We start from the raw sequence: 17,357 nt of genomic DNA, 5'->3' as shown, positions 1-17,357 counted from the left end.
TAAATGTGGATACAAAAGGCTACTGTGACAGACCATTCACTATAATCTATAGAAGTTAATATTTGCTACTTGTAGAGAATTTTGCTTCACAGCCTTAAACAAAATAATATAAAACTGTACACTACACAAAACAAATAACATTTAAAATGGAAAATGGAAATGGAGAATGTATCAAAGAGACAACAACCCGGCCATAGAAAAAACAACAGCAGAAGGTCACCAACATGTCTTCAATGTAACGAGAAATTCCCACACCCGGAGGCCTCCTCTAGCTGGCCCTTAAACAAATATATACTAGTTCAGTGATAATGAACGCCATACTAATTTACACATTTGTCCAACCAATGATTCATACTATATAACTGAAATGATACTCTACTCAACAAGAACTGTTTGGTCAGTATCTGGCCTTTATACATTTGTCCAATTGACAAAAACAAAACGTTTAATGAAATTTGAAGGCCACACATGTGAGTGAGATAGAACAATTATGGTAAAATGATTGCATACAAAAAGGTCAACAAGATGTCTTAACTTATGTTACAGTGCAATGATTTTAAATGACCAGTACAGTATGTCTCTCTCATACAAGTGAAAGGTTTAGAGCTACAAAACCAGGTTCAATCCACCATTTTCTAAATTTGAAAATGCCTGTAGCAAGTCAGGAATATGACAGTTGTTGTCCATTCGGTTGATGTGTTTTATCATTTGATTTTGCCATTTGATTATGGACTTTCCGATTGAATTTTCCTTGGAGTTCAGTATTTTTGTGATTTTAATTTTAACATCTTTGTCAAAGTTTTACTTACTCTTAACAATAAATATAACATGGTGCTGTATATTCAGAAATTATTGTGACTGGTTTCATCTTTCATTTCAATTTTTAAGGAATGGAAACAAATGTAAGATTAATTATCGCTATTTTACAAAATTTATCTTTGAACTTACTGACTGATAATTTCAATTCTCAGCACAGTAGAGTATTATGCGGTTGCAGCTCTTGTGCTGATTTCATGACAAAGGGCCGATCAAGGGTCTGATATAAAAAATGCCATGTAATAATCTATACTTATTGCCATTACAGAAAAACTGCATACAGATCATTGTATAAGATACCAGAAAGACAGTTGTTAGTATGATAATATTCACCATGTCACATGATTCACATTAATAAAAACCTTGCAATATTTTCTGAATTTACAGTATCCATTATATACTTATTCAGTGAAAAAGCAATATTATTAAACTATTCAAATGTGGCTAACTACCCAACAGAACATGTGATTGCTAAAATATTACAATGTAAGAAACAAAATTTACAACACATCTTTGGCAAAAAATTCACATAAATTAGTAGAAATATAAAAATTGATCAAATGCCCTTTCCAAAATATATCTCATTAGCACCTTATTACACAAGTGTACATTTGCATAAGTATAAATCACTTAGCTTTCATTATCAAAGTTCAGAATCAGTGTAAGTTATAATATGAATATATTACAGTATACCTTTAAAGTATGAATCTGACTGTTAAATTAAAGAATCCACAATCTAGAAATTCTGCTGCTGAACATGTCATGCATAAACAAATCTCCAAAAAACAAATGTCCGGGAATATTTTTGCTAATTTGGTGAATTAAATAAAATCTCGAATGTATCCTTCCCGTTTTGTCATTAAAATTGAATAAGTGACAAGAAATCATGAAAACAAAACAACAGACTGAGGGAACTTTTTTATATGTGAAATAAACCATATTGCACTTACACAGATAGTAAAAAAAATTTGAGACTCTACATTGATTGCAGATGAGTAAAGATCAGTTCCCACTATGACACAAAATTAATTAGCACCTTCAAGCCTCAATATACATTTAAAACAATTATCACAGAAATTTGAACTTTTATGAAAATATTATTAATAAATTTTACAATGCCTTCTAAATATTTTTTTTATAACCATCAGGGTTACAAACAGTGGTATACTACTGGCGCCTTTATTTACCCCACACATGATAATGTCTAAAATAGTATTTTTTATCATCACAATAATAAATCTCATCAATATCATAAGGTATTTGGTGGGACAACCCCTTTTTTGTTCTTGATCTAAAAAAAACTACAAAGTTTCAAAGTTGTCAAAATCTACCAGTTAATTTTTCTTAAAAAAAACCATATAAATGTAGAGACTAACTAACTCTGAATATAATAAAGTGTACTAGATTTATCATCCAAGCAGTTTCTAAAAGTTCTAATAATCATTTATAAATTCAAAAACAAACAACTGAATTTAGTTAAGGCAACATTACACATAGCATGTGATTTTAAAATTGTTACAAATATTTTATGATAAAAATTCTTAAATAAATTACACCATCCATCGATTTATTATGCTGTTGCTTTTGTTTTTCCTTTTTTCTCGTACCATTCATCACTCTTGTCTTCTGCCATTGCCTGTAAAAATGAAAATATAGTTTAACATGCTTAAGATAGTATTCCAATTGAGTTTTCAGGGGAAAACATGATTCAGACCAAGTATTACAAGATTTTAATTACACTTGTCAGAGGCTATTGCCTCTCATGATATATATTTGTTCTCATGGAGATGTGTTCAGAGTAAGATCTGACTACCCCACCCCAGTAAAAACTCTATATAGTTTAGATTAATGCAGTTTTAAAATTTGACTAATTTTATCTAAATAACCAAGAAAATTTTAATTTAGATAAAAAACTAATTATAAACATCATTTTCAATTTCAATCAGCATTTACTGGTATCTCATGAATGATAGCACCAATTATTGAGGTAATGTTAAACTAATGGACTAACACTTTACCATCAGTGGTACGCTACTAGTCCATGTAATATCAAAACATTATAGACATACTTATTAAATTGGACCGTTGGTTTTCCGGTTTGAATGGTTTTACACTAGTAATTTTGGGGCCCTTTATAGCTTGTTTTGGTGTGAGCAAAGGCTCCATATTGAAGGTCATACATTACCCTATAATGGTTTACTTTTATTAATTGTTATTTTGATAGAGAGCTGTCTCATTGGCACTCATATCACATCTGCCTATATCTATATAAGTTGTGTTAAGATACCCATATAAACCAACCTTATTAAGAAGTTCATCAGCTTTAGGATCTACTTGTGATAAATCTCTAAATCCTTCATCTCCAACAAAACAGATCTCATGTCCATCCTGTAAACAGAAGACAAGAAATGAACAGTGGGGAGAAAAGTTAATGTACTATAATTTCATAATTACAATATATATATTTACTTAAATAAGAGGATAGCAAGAGCCTGAATCGCTTACCTATTTTAAAAAAACATATGCCATTTTGATATTTTCTTGTTTTTGCCTTATTGTAATCTTATTTCAAATCCTTCAAAATATGGGAATCCTCTTTCAAAGGCAATAACTTCTGAAAAGGGATTAATTGACCATTTGTCCATGTTAACCTATTTGTAGATCTTGTTGTGCTTAACATCTTTGCTATTTACCTTTTCTTCTTATCTCTAATGATTTGCGCAAAAAAAATAGAAAAAAAAGGAAAATATCTTTCAGGTAGTCAACATTGATTTATTTGTAGAATTATTTTATAGACCATGTTTTCATTTAAATTTTTTATTTATTTATTATACATGTAACTACGGTACTGCAAAAAATCAGTAAAATTAGTTTTTCTAAGGCAGTACTTCCTATAAGGGATCAATTGACAATTAATCCATGTTGACTTACTTACAGATATTACTGATCTGTTTGCTGTAACTAATATATTTGTGAGCTATAATATGGATCAAATCCCTGTATACAATTTTTAACCTAGATACCTTTAGGAACATCAAGAAAAAGTTTCAGTTATTTCAAGGAAGAACCTTTTTTTAAGCTTACAACAGCAGACAGACAACAAAGACGGACTGCAAGTGAAGGCAAAAAACTCATGTGAGCTTAAAGGCCAGGTGAGCTAAAAAGGGTACAGTGGAATATTTATTTTCAATTTCACACATAAACCTAAAGATTGTATAACATGCATCACTAAGTAAAATCTATCTGTTGTAAGTTATGTAAGGTGATTTTTAATACAGATTTTGAATTATGAATAAAATTATATTTCACTGTTGCCTATAGCTAGTAAAGTATCAGCTAACTATAATTTAGTAAGTTTGTATTTGAATTGAATTAAACTAAGCAATGCCTACAGGATCAGCTACGATGACAACTTGTACTGTGGCCTTCCCTGGAGTGTCTAAACTGATTAGATCTGTTAGAATGGTCTGGTTTTCTTCCTTCATTTTACTCTGGATATCAGGCAACTAAATAAAAGGAAAATAAGTATTATAAAAATATAATTTCAGAATACAATGTTAATCAGGACAGTTAAGAAAAATTCTAAATGTATTGCATACTTTAATATCTAAGATACTTTTAGCCCTTGTCAGCTTAAGTTTGAACCATGTCAGTTTTTGTGAAACATTTCCAGACAAGGTTGAATTGGAAGTTGTCATATAGTATAGACACAAGTCTTATGATTTGAAGACTTTTAGATGTATTTTCTGCTTAAATTGTGTTATTGTACTGTTGTTTCCTAGACATACCATATACAAAATATTTCACTTTATCTGTACATGTAAAATTTATGTAGTTTTTTTTTAATGCTCAGTATTACCATAATACATGTACTTTCAAACAGATTTCAATGTTGAGTTATATTTACAGTAACTTGGTTGTAAGTGTTTCTCTTCTTTCATTTCATTAAAAATTTTGACCAACTTGCAATTAGTTTTATGAAGTAAAACTGTTCAACTGGTCAGAAATGTTAACCAGTAGCTGTAGAAAAGAAAGTCTAGATAAGATTAAGCAATCCAGTCACAGAAAAAGAATGAGAGTTTCCAGGCTATTTTTCAAGTAACCTTTTTATTTTTTCTTCTCTGCCTAATACTATTTGACTTTGAATATAAGCAAGATATAGTGTCTACTTTACCTCTATTCCTGGACAAGCAAATGCAATTCTTCCAAAAGCTGAAGCATGGTCCACATCTGTTCCTATTTCATACAATTCCAACTTGCACTACAGTGACAAGAAAATGTTATTTTGAAAATGTCCTTGTATTACTGTTAAAGATAAATATCAACAACAAAATTTCTATGAACCCCATTATCATTGATTATTGATCTGTTTACGATTTTTTTTCACTTGTCTATTTGCTCATCACTGATCCTCTTGACATTCGAGAGGGTAATGCTATGCAGATTTCTTTAATAGTATTTATGGAAAACAATAACTATGGAGTATCAATTCATGACACAAATTAACTACCAGTGACAAAATCAAAACGAAAAAAACCCGCTTGTATTGCTGTTCTTCATATTAATGTCAATGGGAGGTCTTCAACAAAAAAGGATCAGATAGATTTACATTATCAATAAATTTACAGTAGAAAAAAAGTTATAAATTTAAAACTTGATACATAAAATTTTCTGAAATTGATTCTAATTAGGTTTAAAGTGTTAGCAAAGACGTTGTATATTTCATTGCCTAAAACTTTCATAAATTTAAAAAGAAATCAGCAAATCAAAATCAATTTTTTTAAAGAACTGCAGGTATCATTTTTTCAGATCAATTATTATATTATATTGAAGTAGTATACAAACCTGATTATCATCATACCCTAACACAGCTGTCTTATTGTCTTGTGAATAAACCTTCATACCACATAATCTTGTCCAATAATCTGTAATATCATAAATGGGTCAATATTCTTAATTGTTTCTCCATAGGCCGTAATGGGAACGTTTTCTTTTGTAGCTCAGTCCATATCATAAACTTGGATATGTATGATGGCTCGTTTCGAAGCTGATATGTAGATAAATTTTCAGGGTACGAAGTAAGATTACTTTCTCCGTAAATTAGCATACCCCTAAAATCCTTTCGTGATGCGTCTCCTTGTTGTAAAAGTCTCTTTTTAACACAATTAGTTCATTGAAAATTTAATACTTTGAACACTTTTAATAACTCCATAGTTTTTACAAATTTATTTTTTACAAATTTGTTCTCTACTTTCCAAATCAACACAAATGGTTAAGCTCAGTCACTGGGGAAAATAGAAACATGCCCACAACTTTTGCGTTCTTCATTTTGAAGCTCATTAGTTCCTCATTTTGAGGCACATTAGGGATATTGACCCAAATGGCTTATTTGTTAAAACTTCACTTACAAATAAGGGGGGGTTAATAATGATTTAATTCTTATCAAAGGAAGACAACTCCACTGGTATTTATGTCAAAATCACATTCCCGTCACCTACTGTGTACATATATAGGTAACAATTAACCATTAGATTTTATGAGCCAGCCATTTCAGCCCTAGGAAAAGACACAATTTTTGGGGGGCAAAATCAGTACAAATTATGTTAAGAAATGCAACGAAAACCAATATATATAAATACTATCCAAACATTTTTCTTTAATCCTAGCAAGGTTTCTTAAAAACAAATCTTTCTATTAGGTCTATCTCAAAAAAGGCTATCATTGTCACTTATGTGGAAACTAATAGTTTATTACAATCTATAAGTTTATTCAATGTTTAACATGTTTAAGTACTTTACAAAAACACATGACATACCTAAGGTAAGGTAACCTTTGTACAAAAACCTGTACACTTTAAATTTATTCTATAATGTTTAACCGTTTGTAATCAATAAAAGTTAGATAAAGTAATATGAGTGAATGGCAACTGTTAAGAACTTTTATCAGAAGTTAACATTTATAATTCGTGCATTTAATAGCATGAGGTAAAGTGGGCAGACACAATCAAAAGTAAAGGTCAGTTTCCTGTAGTATAATTTGTAATTGTGATTCATTTGTCTTTAGGACAGTGACATCCAAAAACTTGATTAGATGTCAACAAATAAAATGTGACAGTGTTATGAAGCATGCAAGAAATAGCTGCCAATGGCCTATTATAGACAGCAAGGAAGTATACAGGATCAACAGTATTTTGTGGATAGCTTCTTGGTTTTATTAATTTTCTTTCTTTTAATGGATTGATGGATGATTCAGATAGACAAAAGAAGATGTGGATTGTGTGCAAATGAGACAACTCTCCATGAACAAAGCAACAATTTGAACCAGATGCTCCGCAGGGCACAGCTTTATACAACCGCAGAGGTTGAACCTTGAACGGTTGGGGCAAGTATGGACACAACATTCAAGCTGGATTCAGCTCTAAATTTGGATTGTGATTAAATAGTTGACACAGCATAGGTTTCTGACACAGAATGAATGTGGTCTAATGAACTTAAAATTTTTGTTTTGCCTTTGAGCAATTACTATGCTGTTGAATATTAATCCTCTCAAAAAAATGTTTGAAAAATTTTCTTTTTATTTATGAAATTTCAAATGAGAAAAATTGAACCCCCCCTCCCCAATTTTTTTTTCACATCCCCCTATCCTTTATTCCAAAACCGATCTCAATTCAAATTTCTAATGGAGTTTGCAACAATAATCACTCATTTAAATACATCATAAAATATCAAAATGTAAAAAAAGTGCTTGTTATCACTGAATGTTAAAGATTGTTTTAATTTATCAGTTGGTAGTAAAAGTGAATATACATTGTATATTGTATAAAACATTGATTTAAGTTGATTCAACTACTATTCTGGACAAAGAAAGATAACTCCAATTGAAATTTCTTGCTATTGCACAATATTGTGCAATTAGATATTTCTTGCTATTGCGCAATACTGTGCAATTGAAAATACTTGCTATTGCACAATACTGTGCAATTGAAGATCTCTTGCTATTGCGCAATACTGTGCAATTGAAAATTTTGTGCTATTGCACAATACTGTGCAATTGAAGATTTCTTGTTATTGCTGAGTACTGTGCAATTGAAAATTTCTTGCTATTGCACAATACTTAATATAATAATTTTAGATCCTGATTTGGACCAACTTGAAAACTGGGCCCATAATAAAAAATCTAAGTACACGTTTGGATTCAGCATATCAAAGAACCCCAAGAACTCAATTTTTGTTAAAATCAAACTGAGTTTAATTTTGGACCCTTTGGACTTTAATGTAGACCAATTTGAAAACAGGACCAAAAATGAAGAATCTACATACACAGTTAGATTCGGCATATCAAAGAACCCCATTTATTCAATTTTCGTTGAAATCAAACAAAGTTTAATTTTGGACCCCGATTTGGACCAACTTGAAAACTGGGCCAATAATCAAAAATCTAAGTACATTTTTAGATTCAGCATATCAAAGAACCCAACAGATTCAATTTTTGTCAAAATCAAACTAAGTTTAATTTTGGACCCTTTGGACCTTAATGTAGACCAATTTGAAAATGGGACCAAAAATTAAGAATCTACATACACAGTTAGATTCGGCAAATCAAAGAACCCCAATTATTCAATTTGTGATGAAATCAAACAAAGTTTAATTTTGGACCCTTTGGGCCCCTTATTCCTAAACTGTTGGGACCAAAACTCCCAAAATCAATACCAACCTTCCTTTTATGGTCATAAACCTTGTGTTTAAATTTCATAGATTTCTATTTACTTATACTAAAGTTACTGTGCGAAAAACCAAGAAAAATGCTTATTTGGGTCCCTTTTTGGCCCCTAATTCCAAAACCGTTGGGACCTAAACTCCCAAAATCAATACCAACCTTCATTTTGTGGTCATAAACCTTGTGTTCAAATTTCATAGATTTCTATTAACTTATACTAAAGTTATGGTGTGAAAACCAAGAAAAATGCTTATTTGGACACTTTTTGGCCCCTTTTTCCTAAACTGTTGAAACCAAAACTCCCAAATTCAATACCAACCTTCCTTTTGTGGTCATAAACATTGTGTTAAAATTTCATTATTTTCTATTCACTTAAACTAAAGTTATTGTGCGAAAACCAAGAATAATGCTTATTTGGGCCCTTTTGTGGCCCCTAATTCCTAAACTGTTGAAACCAAAACTCCCAAAATCAATCCCTACCTTTCTTTTGTGGTCATAAACCTTGTGTCAAAATTTCATAGATTTCTATTAACTTAAACTAAAGTTATAGTGCGAAAACCAAGAAAATGCTTATTTGGGCCCTTTTTGGCCCCTAATTCCTAAAATGTTGGGACCAAAACTCCTAAAATCAATACCAACCTTCCTTTTGTGGTCATAAACCTTGTGTTAAAATTTTATAGATTTATATTCACTTTTACTTAAGTTAGAGTGCGAAAACCAAAAGTTTTTGGACGCCGCCGACCCCGACGACGACAACGCCGACGATGACGACGACGACGCCAAAGTGATAGCAATATAATTTTTCAAATTTTGCTGTCGTATAAAAATGAATAATCAGTCCCTTGCTTAAATGAAAATGAAAAATCTTGCTTCAATAGTGCAGAAAATGAATAATCTGTCCTCTCAGTTTACAAAAATAAATAACCGATCAAAAACAAATCCTCTATAGACCATGACTGAGGGGGCGGGGCCAAATAATCTCCATGGCAATGACATATGCCAATACTAATACAACTGCATACAAAATATCTTAGCCTTACCACTAGTGGTTCACCATAAACTAGACCTAATTAAGGAATAATTATTGGGGGATGGAATATATCGTGATTTTACCACCGATTGGCCCTTTATGACAAATATTTTACCCTGAGCGATAGCGAGGGGTAAAATATCGGCATAAAGGGACAACCTGTGGTAAAATCATGATATATTCAAGCCCCCATGAATTATTTTGATTCTAATAGGACAATTACGGCTATTGTTTTGGATCGAAGCGCTCTAGGTGCAGGCAAATATTTGCCGTTCCCATAAATAAACGCACTATTAAATTGGCGTAAGAGAACGGAGCAAACTGAATTAGTAAAATGCTTAAAGTTTTTTACAATAACGTATTTAGATTATGAGTTTTTGGTGAATTTTAATTATAATTTACTTATAATGTCTTATATGTTTAAAAGAAATTGGTTTATACCACATTTAGCATTGTTTGTTTACGTTTCCTTGTTGTGATGATTTTTGTTTTGGCAAGCGTATATTTTCCCGTAAAATGCTCATATTCTTACATCAACGTTCTATGACGACGGGTAACTCATTCATAAAAAAGCATATGATGTGGGAGTACGATTGGAACAGCCCTGACAATATATTCATATTTTACCACAGGTGTGTACTCAAAGCGTTTGAAGGACGTCATGTTAGAATCACAAACTAATACACTGTTGACATCGCCGTCATAATCGCCGACGCTGGAAACAGCATACCTACGTCTCGCTTTTTGACTCCGTCAAGCGAGCAAATAAAATGCTTCGCTGAGCGTAGCTGGATACGACCTCAGTTGGATACGACCGCAGGACCAACCCTGAACAATTGGGCAAAAATTAAAACAATATTCACGCTTGATACAGCTTTGAATTTGGATTGTAATTGAATATTTGACACGTAATAGGTTTTTGACACGGAATAACTGTTGTCGAAGGACTAAGAATATATTAAATATATCTGACTTTATATAAAAAATTTAGCTTTTATGCATTAAAAAAAAAAGATCCCCCCTTTTTTTAATGCAATACACTATGCTGTTGTATATATATAAACAAATATTTGAAGAAATTTTCTGAAATCTTGAAAAAGAAAAAAATTGTCCAACCAACAATTTCTTTTTTAAACTCCATCCCCCCTTCCACCTTTCCCCCCAAAAAATAATTCTTTCCCAAGATATGGTCATTATTTCAATTCAAACTTCCAATGGAGTTTGCAACCATAATTACCCATTTAAAAACATCATAAAAATTTTAAAATAGAAAATGACAGACACATTCACGGCTAAAATTAATATTCCTTTAATAGTAACTTCTAAGAATAAATTGAATCACCTCAAGACAATACAACATTTCTTTATACATAATTTAAAAGCAGTGTAAGGGAGGTAATCCAAACATAAACAACATTGTACTTTTAATGTGTTTGGATTACCTCCCTTACTCTGCTTTGAAATTGTCCATTAACCAGGAAACCCTTCTTCCCCTTGTTTGCCCATAATTCCCAAATGGTATGAGCCATTACCCCCAAAGTCAATACTAACCATCCCTTTGTGGTATGGAAACTTGTGACATAATTTCAGAGAGATTCATACAGCGTTCCACAAGTTAGTGTATGAAAACTAGAAAAATGCTGATTTGGGGCCTTTTAAGCCTAATTCATAATCTGTTAGGACCACAACTCCTAAAATCAATCCCAATCTTCTTTTGTGGTTATAAACCTTGTGTTTAAATTTCATAGATTTCTATTTACATATACTTAAGTTATTGTCTGGAAACCAAATGGCTTTCGACGACAATGTGATACCATTTATCAACCGCAAATTGTTTTGCGATCGTATCAAAACAAGAAACAAGAAACACAAATTCAGAAAACAACCACTGAACATCAGGTTAGGAGTTCCTGACAGGTGCAAACAAATGCAGCGGGTTTAATAGGTACCAACATTCACCCTTATTTGATCTATGACACAATATAAATACAAAATCATCTAGATTTGATATTGCAAGCATTAGTGGAGGATGTCACCTATGGGTGCTATAAATAGTTTCGTATAAAAAACTAGGGGTTATTCCCCGACTAAAAATAACCATGGAGGGAAACCCCTGTTTATTTACTCAATTGGTGAAAAAGTATCATGTTTTTTGTATTTGATTGTAAAAATTAGTTAATTAGCTTTCAATTAAAATAGGTTGAACGATTGAAATAATTTAAACCAGATGCTCCGCAGGGCGTAGCTTTATACGACCGCAGAGGTTGAACCCTGAACGGTTGGGGCAAGTATGGACACAACATTCTAGCTGGATTTCGCTCTAAATTTGGATTGTGATTAAATAGTTGACACAGCATAGGTTTCTGACACAGAATGAATGTATTCAAATGAACTTAAAATTTTTGTTTTCTCTTAGAGCAATTAACTATGCTGTTGAATATTAATCCTCTCAAAAAAATGTTTGTGAAGAAATTTTCTTTTTATTTATGAAATATCAAATGAGAAAAATTGAACCCAATTTTTTAATCACATCCCCCTTTCCCTTATTCCAAAACTAATTTCAATTAAAATATTCTAATGGAGTTTGCAACAATTACTACTCATTTAAATACATCATAAAATATTAAGATGTAAAAAAACTGCTTGTTATCACTGAATGGTAAAGATTATTTAAATTTATCAGTTGGTAGTAAAAAGTGAATATACATTGTATATTGTATATAACAAAGATTTAAGTTGATTCTGGACAAAGAAAGATAACTCCAATTAAAAAAAATTCTTGCAGATATTTCTTGCTTACTATACTGGACAAAGAAAGATAACTCTTAATTTAAAAAAAATTTGCTATTTCACAATATTGTGAAATTAGATATTTCTTGCCATTGCACAATACTGTGCAATTGAAAAGACTTGCTATTGCACAATACTTAATATAATAATTTTAGATCCTGATTTGAACCAACTTGAAAACTGGGCCCATAATCAAAAATCTAAGTACTTGTTTAGATTCAGCATATCAAAGAGGCCCAAGAATTTAATTTTTGTTAAAATCAAACTTAGTTTAATTTTGGACCCTTTGCACTTTAATTTAGACCAATTTTAAAACTGGACCAAAAATTAAGAATCTACATACACAGTTAGATTTGGCAAATCAAAGAACCCCAATTATTCAATTTTTGATGAAATCAAACAATGTTTAATTTTGGACCTCGATTTGGGCCAACTTGAAAACTGGGCCAATAATCAAAAATCTAAGTACATTTTTAGATTCAGCATATCAAAGAACCCCAAGATTTCAATTTTTGTTAAAATCAAACTAAGTTTAATTTTGGACCCTTTGGACCTTAATGTAGACCAATTTGAAAACGGGACCAAAAATTAAGAATCTACATACACAGTTAGATTCGGCATATTAAAGAACCCCAATTATTCAATTTTGATGAAATCAAACAAAGTTTAATTTTGGACCCTTTGGGCCCCTTTTTCCTTAACTGTTGGGACCAAAACTCCCAAAATCAATACCAACCTTCCTTTTCTAGTCATAAACCTTGTGTTTAAATTTCATAGATTTCTATTTACTTACGCTATGGTGCGAAAACCAAGAAAAATGCTTATTTGGGTCCCTTTTTGGCCCCTAATTCCTAAACTGTTGGGACCGAAACTCCCAAAATCAATACTAACCTTCCTTTTGTGGTCATAAACATTGTGTTTAAATTTCATTGATTTCTATTTACTTTAACTAAAGTTATTGTGCGAAAACCAAGAATAATGCTTATTTGGGCCCTTTTTTGGCCCCTAATTCCTAAACTGTTGAAACAAAACTCCCAAAATCAATCCCAAACCTTTCTTTTGTGGTCATAAACCTTGTGTCAAAATTTCATATATTTCTATTAACTTAAATTAAAGTTATAGTGCGAAAACCTAGAAAATGCTTATTTGGGCCCTTTTTGGCCCCTAATTCCTAAAATTCCTAAAATGTTGGGACCAAAACTCCCAAAATCAATACCAGCCTTCCTTTTATGGTCATAAACCTTGTGTTAAAATTTCATAGATTTCTAAAAAACTAGGGGTTATTCCCCGACTAAAAATAACCATTGAGGGAAACCCCTGTTTATTTACTCAATTGGTGAAAAAGTATCATGTTTTTTATATTTGATTGTAAAAATTAGTTAATTAACTTTCAATTAAAACAGGTTGAATGATTGAAATAATTTAAAAAATTATATAAACTTTACATGTTTTGAGGGGAGACAACACTGTAAACATCCTGTTTTTTTGGCAGTGAAAATTAATTGAAAACTTATTTACAGCCACTGTAGCTCTTTTCGGGGCAGGAAACTGTACCCTGAAACAAGATTTTTTTGAAAGACCAAGTAAAAGCCTACAAATTTCATTCAGTTTTGATTAAGTAAAATGCGCATGGATCATGTCTTAATGGGTGTGCACATGACCTGGTTTCAAGTTTTTTATGTTCAAATTAGACCTTTTTTTCCCCTTGTTCATTGGATGGAATATTTTTAATATATTAAAAGTACACATTATTTTTATTTCATTATAAACTAGAGAACATTCTGATTCCAGTGATATCTAGTTTTATACAAGTATCTTTATTAATCAGTCCACCAGTAAAGGTCACTTATGCATGGTCCCTCAAAATGTGACGTCATAGAAAAAAACTGTTGAATGCACCCTATACTGGACATTGTCATTTTGGTCTCTTGTGGACAGTTGTCTCATTGGCAATCATACCACATCTTCTTTTTTATATTCACAGTAGCAGGAACAATTTTAAATTGACCAAAGTCAATTGCCACATCGATTATAAATGCAGGGGAATCAAAGACATGCCAATTCCTGCATTTATAATAGATGTGCCAATTGACTTTGCATGTTGACAGTCACTGACCATATATCCCACTTGTTTATGAAGTTGACAATGCATTTCGGTAGAGATTTATTTATGATGTCATTAAAGTACAGGTTTACAAAATTTTAGCTTCTTTGGCTCTAGATTAAAAAAAATTGTTAGGGTTTAGCAGAACCCAGTGTCTTGCCTACTTTTGCTGTGAATCGCAGGCTCAACAAAAATGAGCAAAAAATCAATTAAAATATTCCTCTTGATACAATCTGTTGATTGTAAGAAGCTTCTGTCCAAGTTTGGTAAAAATCCAGCATAGTTTATTATTCTAATAAATGCTTTAAAAACTTTAACTGCAGACTTTACACATATGTAATGTTAACTGGAAGCTATTAAGAAAATCTAATGTTAACTAGAAGCTATTAAGAAAATCTAAGTCCATTTAAAAGTAAAATACAGTAAAAGTGGATTTTTTTTTACAAATTTACTTCTGGATACTATCTTATGATCATAAATAAGCTTCTGTCGAATTTTTGGACAAACCAAGGATAGCTTAAGAAAGTTATTAAAATTTTAAAAACTTTAACCACAGAGTGAATGTAGTGTTTTCCCGCAGAAAATCTAAGTCCATTTAAAAGTAAACTACAGAAAAAGTGGATTTTTTTTTTTTACAAAATTTACGTCTGGATACTATCTGATGATCATAAATAAGCTTCTATCCAATTTTGGTACAAACCCAGGATAGTTTAAGAAAGTTATTAAAATTTTAAAAACTTTAACCACAGAGTGAATGTATTTAAATGTTTCCCCGCAGAAAAACTAAGTCCATTTAATAGTAAAATATGGAAAAAGTGGATTTATTTTTTAACAAAATTTACTTCTGGATACTATCTTATGATCATAAACAAGTTTCTGTCCAAGTTTGGTACAAACCCAGGATAGTTTAAGAAAGGAATTAAAATTTTTAAAACTTTAACCACAAAGTGAATGTAATGTTTCCCTGCAGAAAAACTAAGTCCATTTACAAGTAAAATATGGAATAAATGGAATTTTATTTTTAAAAAATTTACTTCTCAATACTATTTTATGATTAGAAACAAGCTTCTGTACAAGTTTGGTGGAAATCCAGTATAGTTTAAGAAAGTTATTAAAATTTCAAAAACTTTAACCACAGAGTGAATATTTGTGTACGCTGCCGACGAAAAGTCGAAGGCTCTACATGATGGTTTCCCCCTAAACATTTTATTTGAAACAGTTGAAAGAAATGCAGTATATAAAAAATAACCATACAATATCTGAAAACATAAATTTCATTTGTATTTGTCTCAAAACTCAGCACAGCATCACTTTCTACCTGTTTCTAAGCCTTCTATTATGCAAATATAATATATATTTTACAACAGTATAAACTAGAGGCTCTCAAGAGCCTGTGTCGCTCACCTGACTCGGGTGTATGACATTTGCGCTGAGTTTGGAAATTGTCATTCTTTCATTTACGCAGATTTCATTTTTTCATTTGTGCCGATTTTATATTTGCTCCTAATTGCATTTACAGCTTAACACAGGCAAGGAAATACTTGTACATGTACTACACCTTGAAAGCATATTAGTAAAATTTGGTTATAAGCGTTGTTCACTTATGTTTAAGTTAAGAAAATCAAGTCATTTACGTATGTTAAAATGCGAACTCTAGAAATGCCCACATCAGTACCTAAGCCAGAGATAGAAAAGATGGACTTTGTTATATTGACAATTACGACAAATATAGAAGGGACCAAATTGCAAGAAATACTCGGCAAGAACAGATTTATAATTTAAAAGTATTCCGTTTTTATGGATTTTAATGTTGTAAATAGATTTTTGATTCGTCATTTTAGTATATACAGAGTGCTTTTATCTTAGTTTTTACTTCTTGATTTTAAATAATGTGAACATAGTGCGTTTAAATAGACTTATCCTGCTCGAGATTCTTCCTCCACCTGCCTGTGGTGAGCAGAGGACAACAGTCATACACAAGTTATGATTGACAATTCATATCATTTGCACAACTGGCTAATGGAAGAGGTCAATAAGGATAATTGAAAAATAACTTTTACCTGTAATCTACCTGTAAAACATCCGTGCAAAAGAAAAGAAAAATTGGCGCAAATAAAATGCAGATAGGTGCAAATGCAAAACGCCGCCTGACTCTACTTGGGTTTTTGAAATCATTTAAAAAAAGATAAAGTCATAACAGATACTTGAATAATGATTGAAGCCAATTTTGGTTTAATAGTGCATTCCATTCTGTCGTTTTCTAAAAGAAGACATTTGTATGTATTTCTCACAGGTTCTTATGTTAAACTAAGTCCACCACTGGCGGCCATCTTTGATGATGGATCAGCTACATAGTAACAACACTATGATAGCACCTCATAAGGAACATTCATGCTATGTTTGGTTTCATTCCATTCTGTAGTTCTCTAAAAGAAGACAATTGTATGTATTTCCCATACGATCCTATGTTAAACGTAGTCTCCCCGCTGGCGGCCATCTTGAATGACGGATTGGCTACAAAGAAACAACACTTGGTCAGCACCTCATAAGGAACATTTATGCTATGTTTGGTTGCATTCCATTTAGTGGTTCTATAAAAGAAGACATTAGTATATATTTCCTGTAGGGTTAAAGTTAGTCCCCTGCTGGCGGCCGTCTTGGATGATGGATCAGCTACAAAGTAACAGCACTTGGGCAGCACCTCATAAGGAACATTCATGCCATGTTTTGTTCCATTCCATTCCGTGGTTCTCTAGAAGAAGTTTCAAATGTAAAATGTTAATGACTATGACGACGGACTACAGACGACAAACGCCAAGTGATGAGAAAAGCTAAAAAGAAGATATGGTATGATTGTCAATGAGACAACTGTCCACATGACACCAAAATGACACAGAGATT

The 17,357-nt window shown here is 31.7% G+C and overlaps 1 protein-coding gene across 1 annotated transcript in view; it reads right to left on the bottom strand.

Annotated features, from left to right (window-relative positions):
* Positions 1–248: 248 nt before the first annotated feature.
* LOC134681077 (glyoxalase domain-containing protein 4-like) overlaps positions 249–17,357 on the bottom strand; it is a 47,073-nt gene continuing 29,964 nt past the window's right edge. The window contains exons 6-10 of the mRNA XM_063540486.1: positions 5,662–5,741; positions 4,991–5,077; positions 4,209–4,322; positions 3,118–3,204; positions 249–2,452 (exon numbers count right to left, since the gene is read on the bottom strand). Of these exons, the coding sequence (XP_063396556.1) occupies positions 2,387–2,452; positions 3,118–3,204; positions 4,209–4,322; positions 4,991–5,077; positions 5,662–5,741 (434 nt within the window). The 3' untranslated portion in view covers positions 249–2,386. The remainder of the gene's footprint in view (positions 2,453–3,117; positions 3,205–4,208; positions 4,323–4,990; positions 5,078–5,661; positions 5,742–17,357) is intronic.

Source organism: Mytilus trossulus, chromosome 8, assembly GCF_036588685.1.
Source record: "Mytilus trossulus isolate FHL-02 chromosome 8, PNRI_Mtr1.1.1.hap1, whole genome shotgun sequence".
Lineage (NCBI taxonomy): Eukaryota > Metazoa > Mollusca > Bivalvia > Mytilida > Mytilidae > Mytilus > Mytilus trossulus.
Note: the sequence above shows the minus strand (reverse complement) of the source record. Positions and strands in the feature narration are given on the sequence as shown.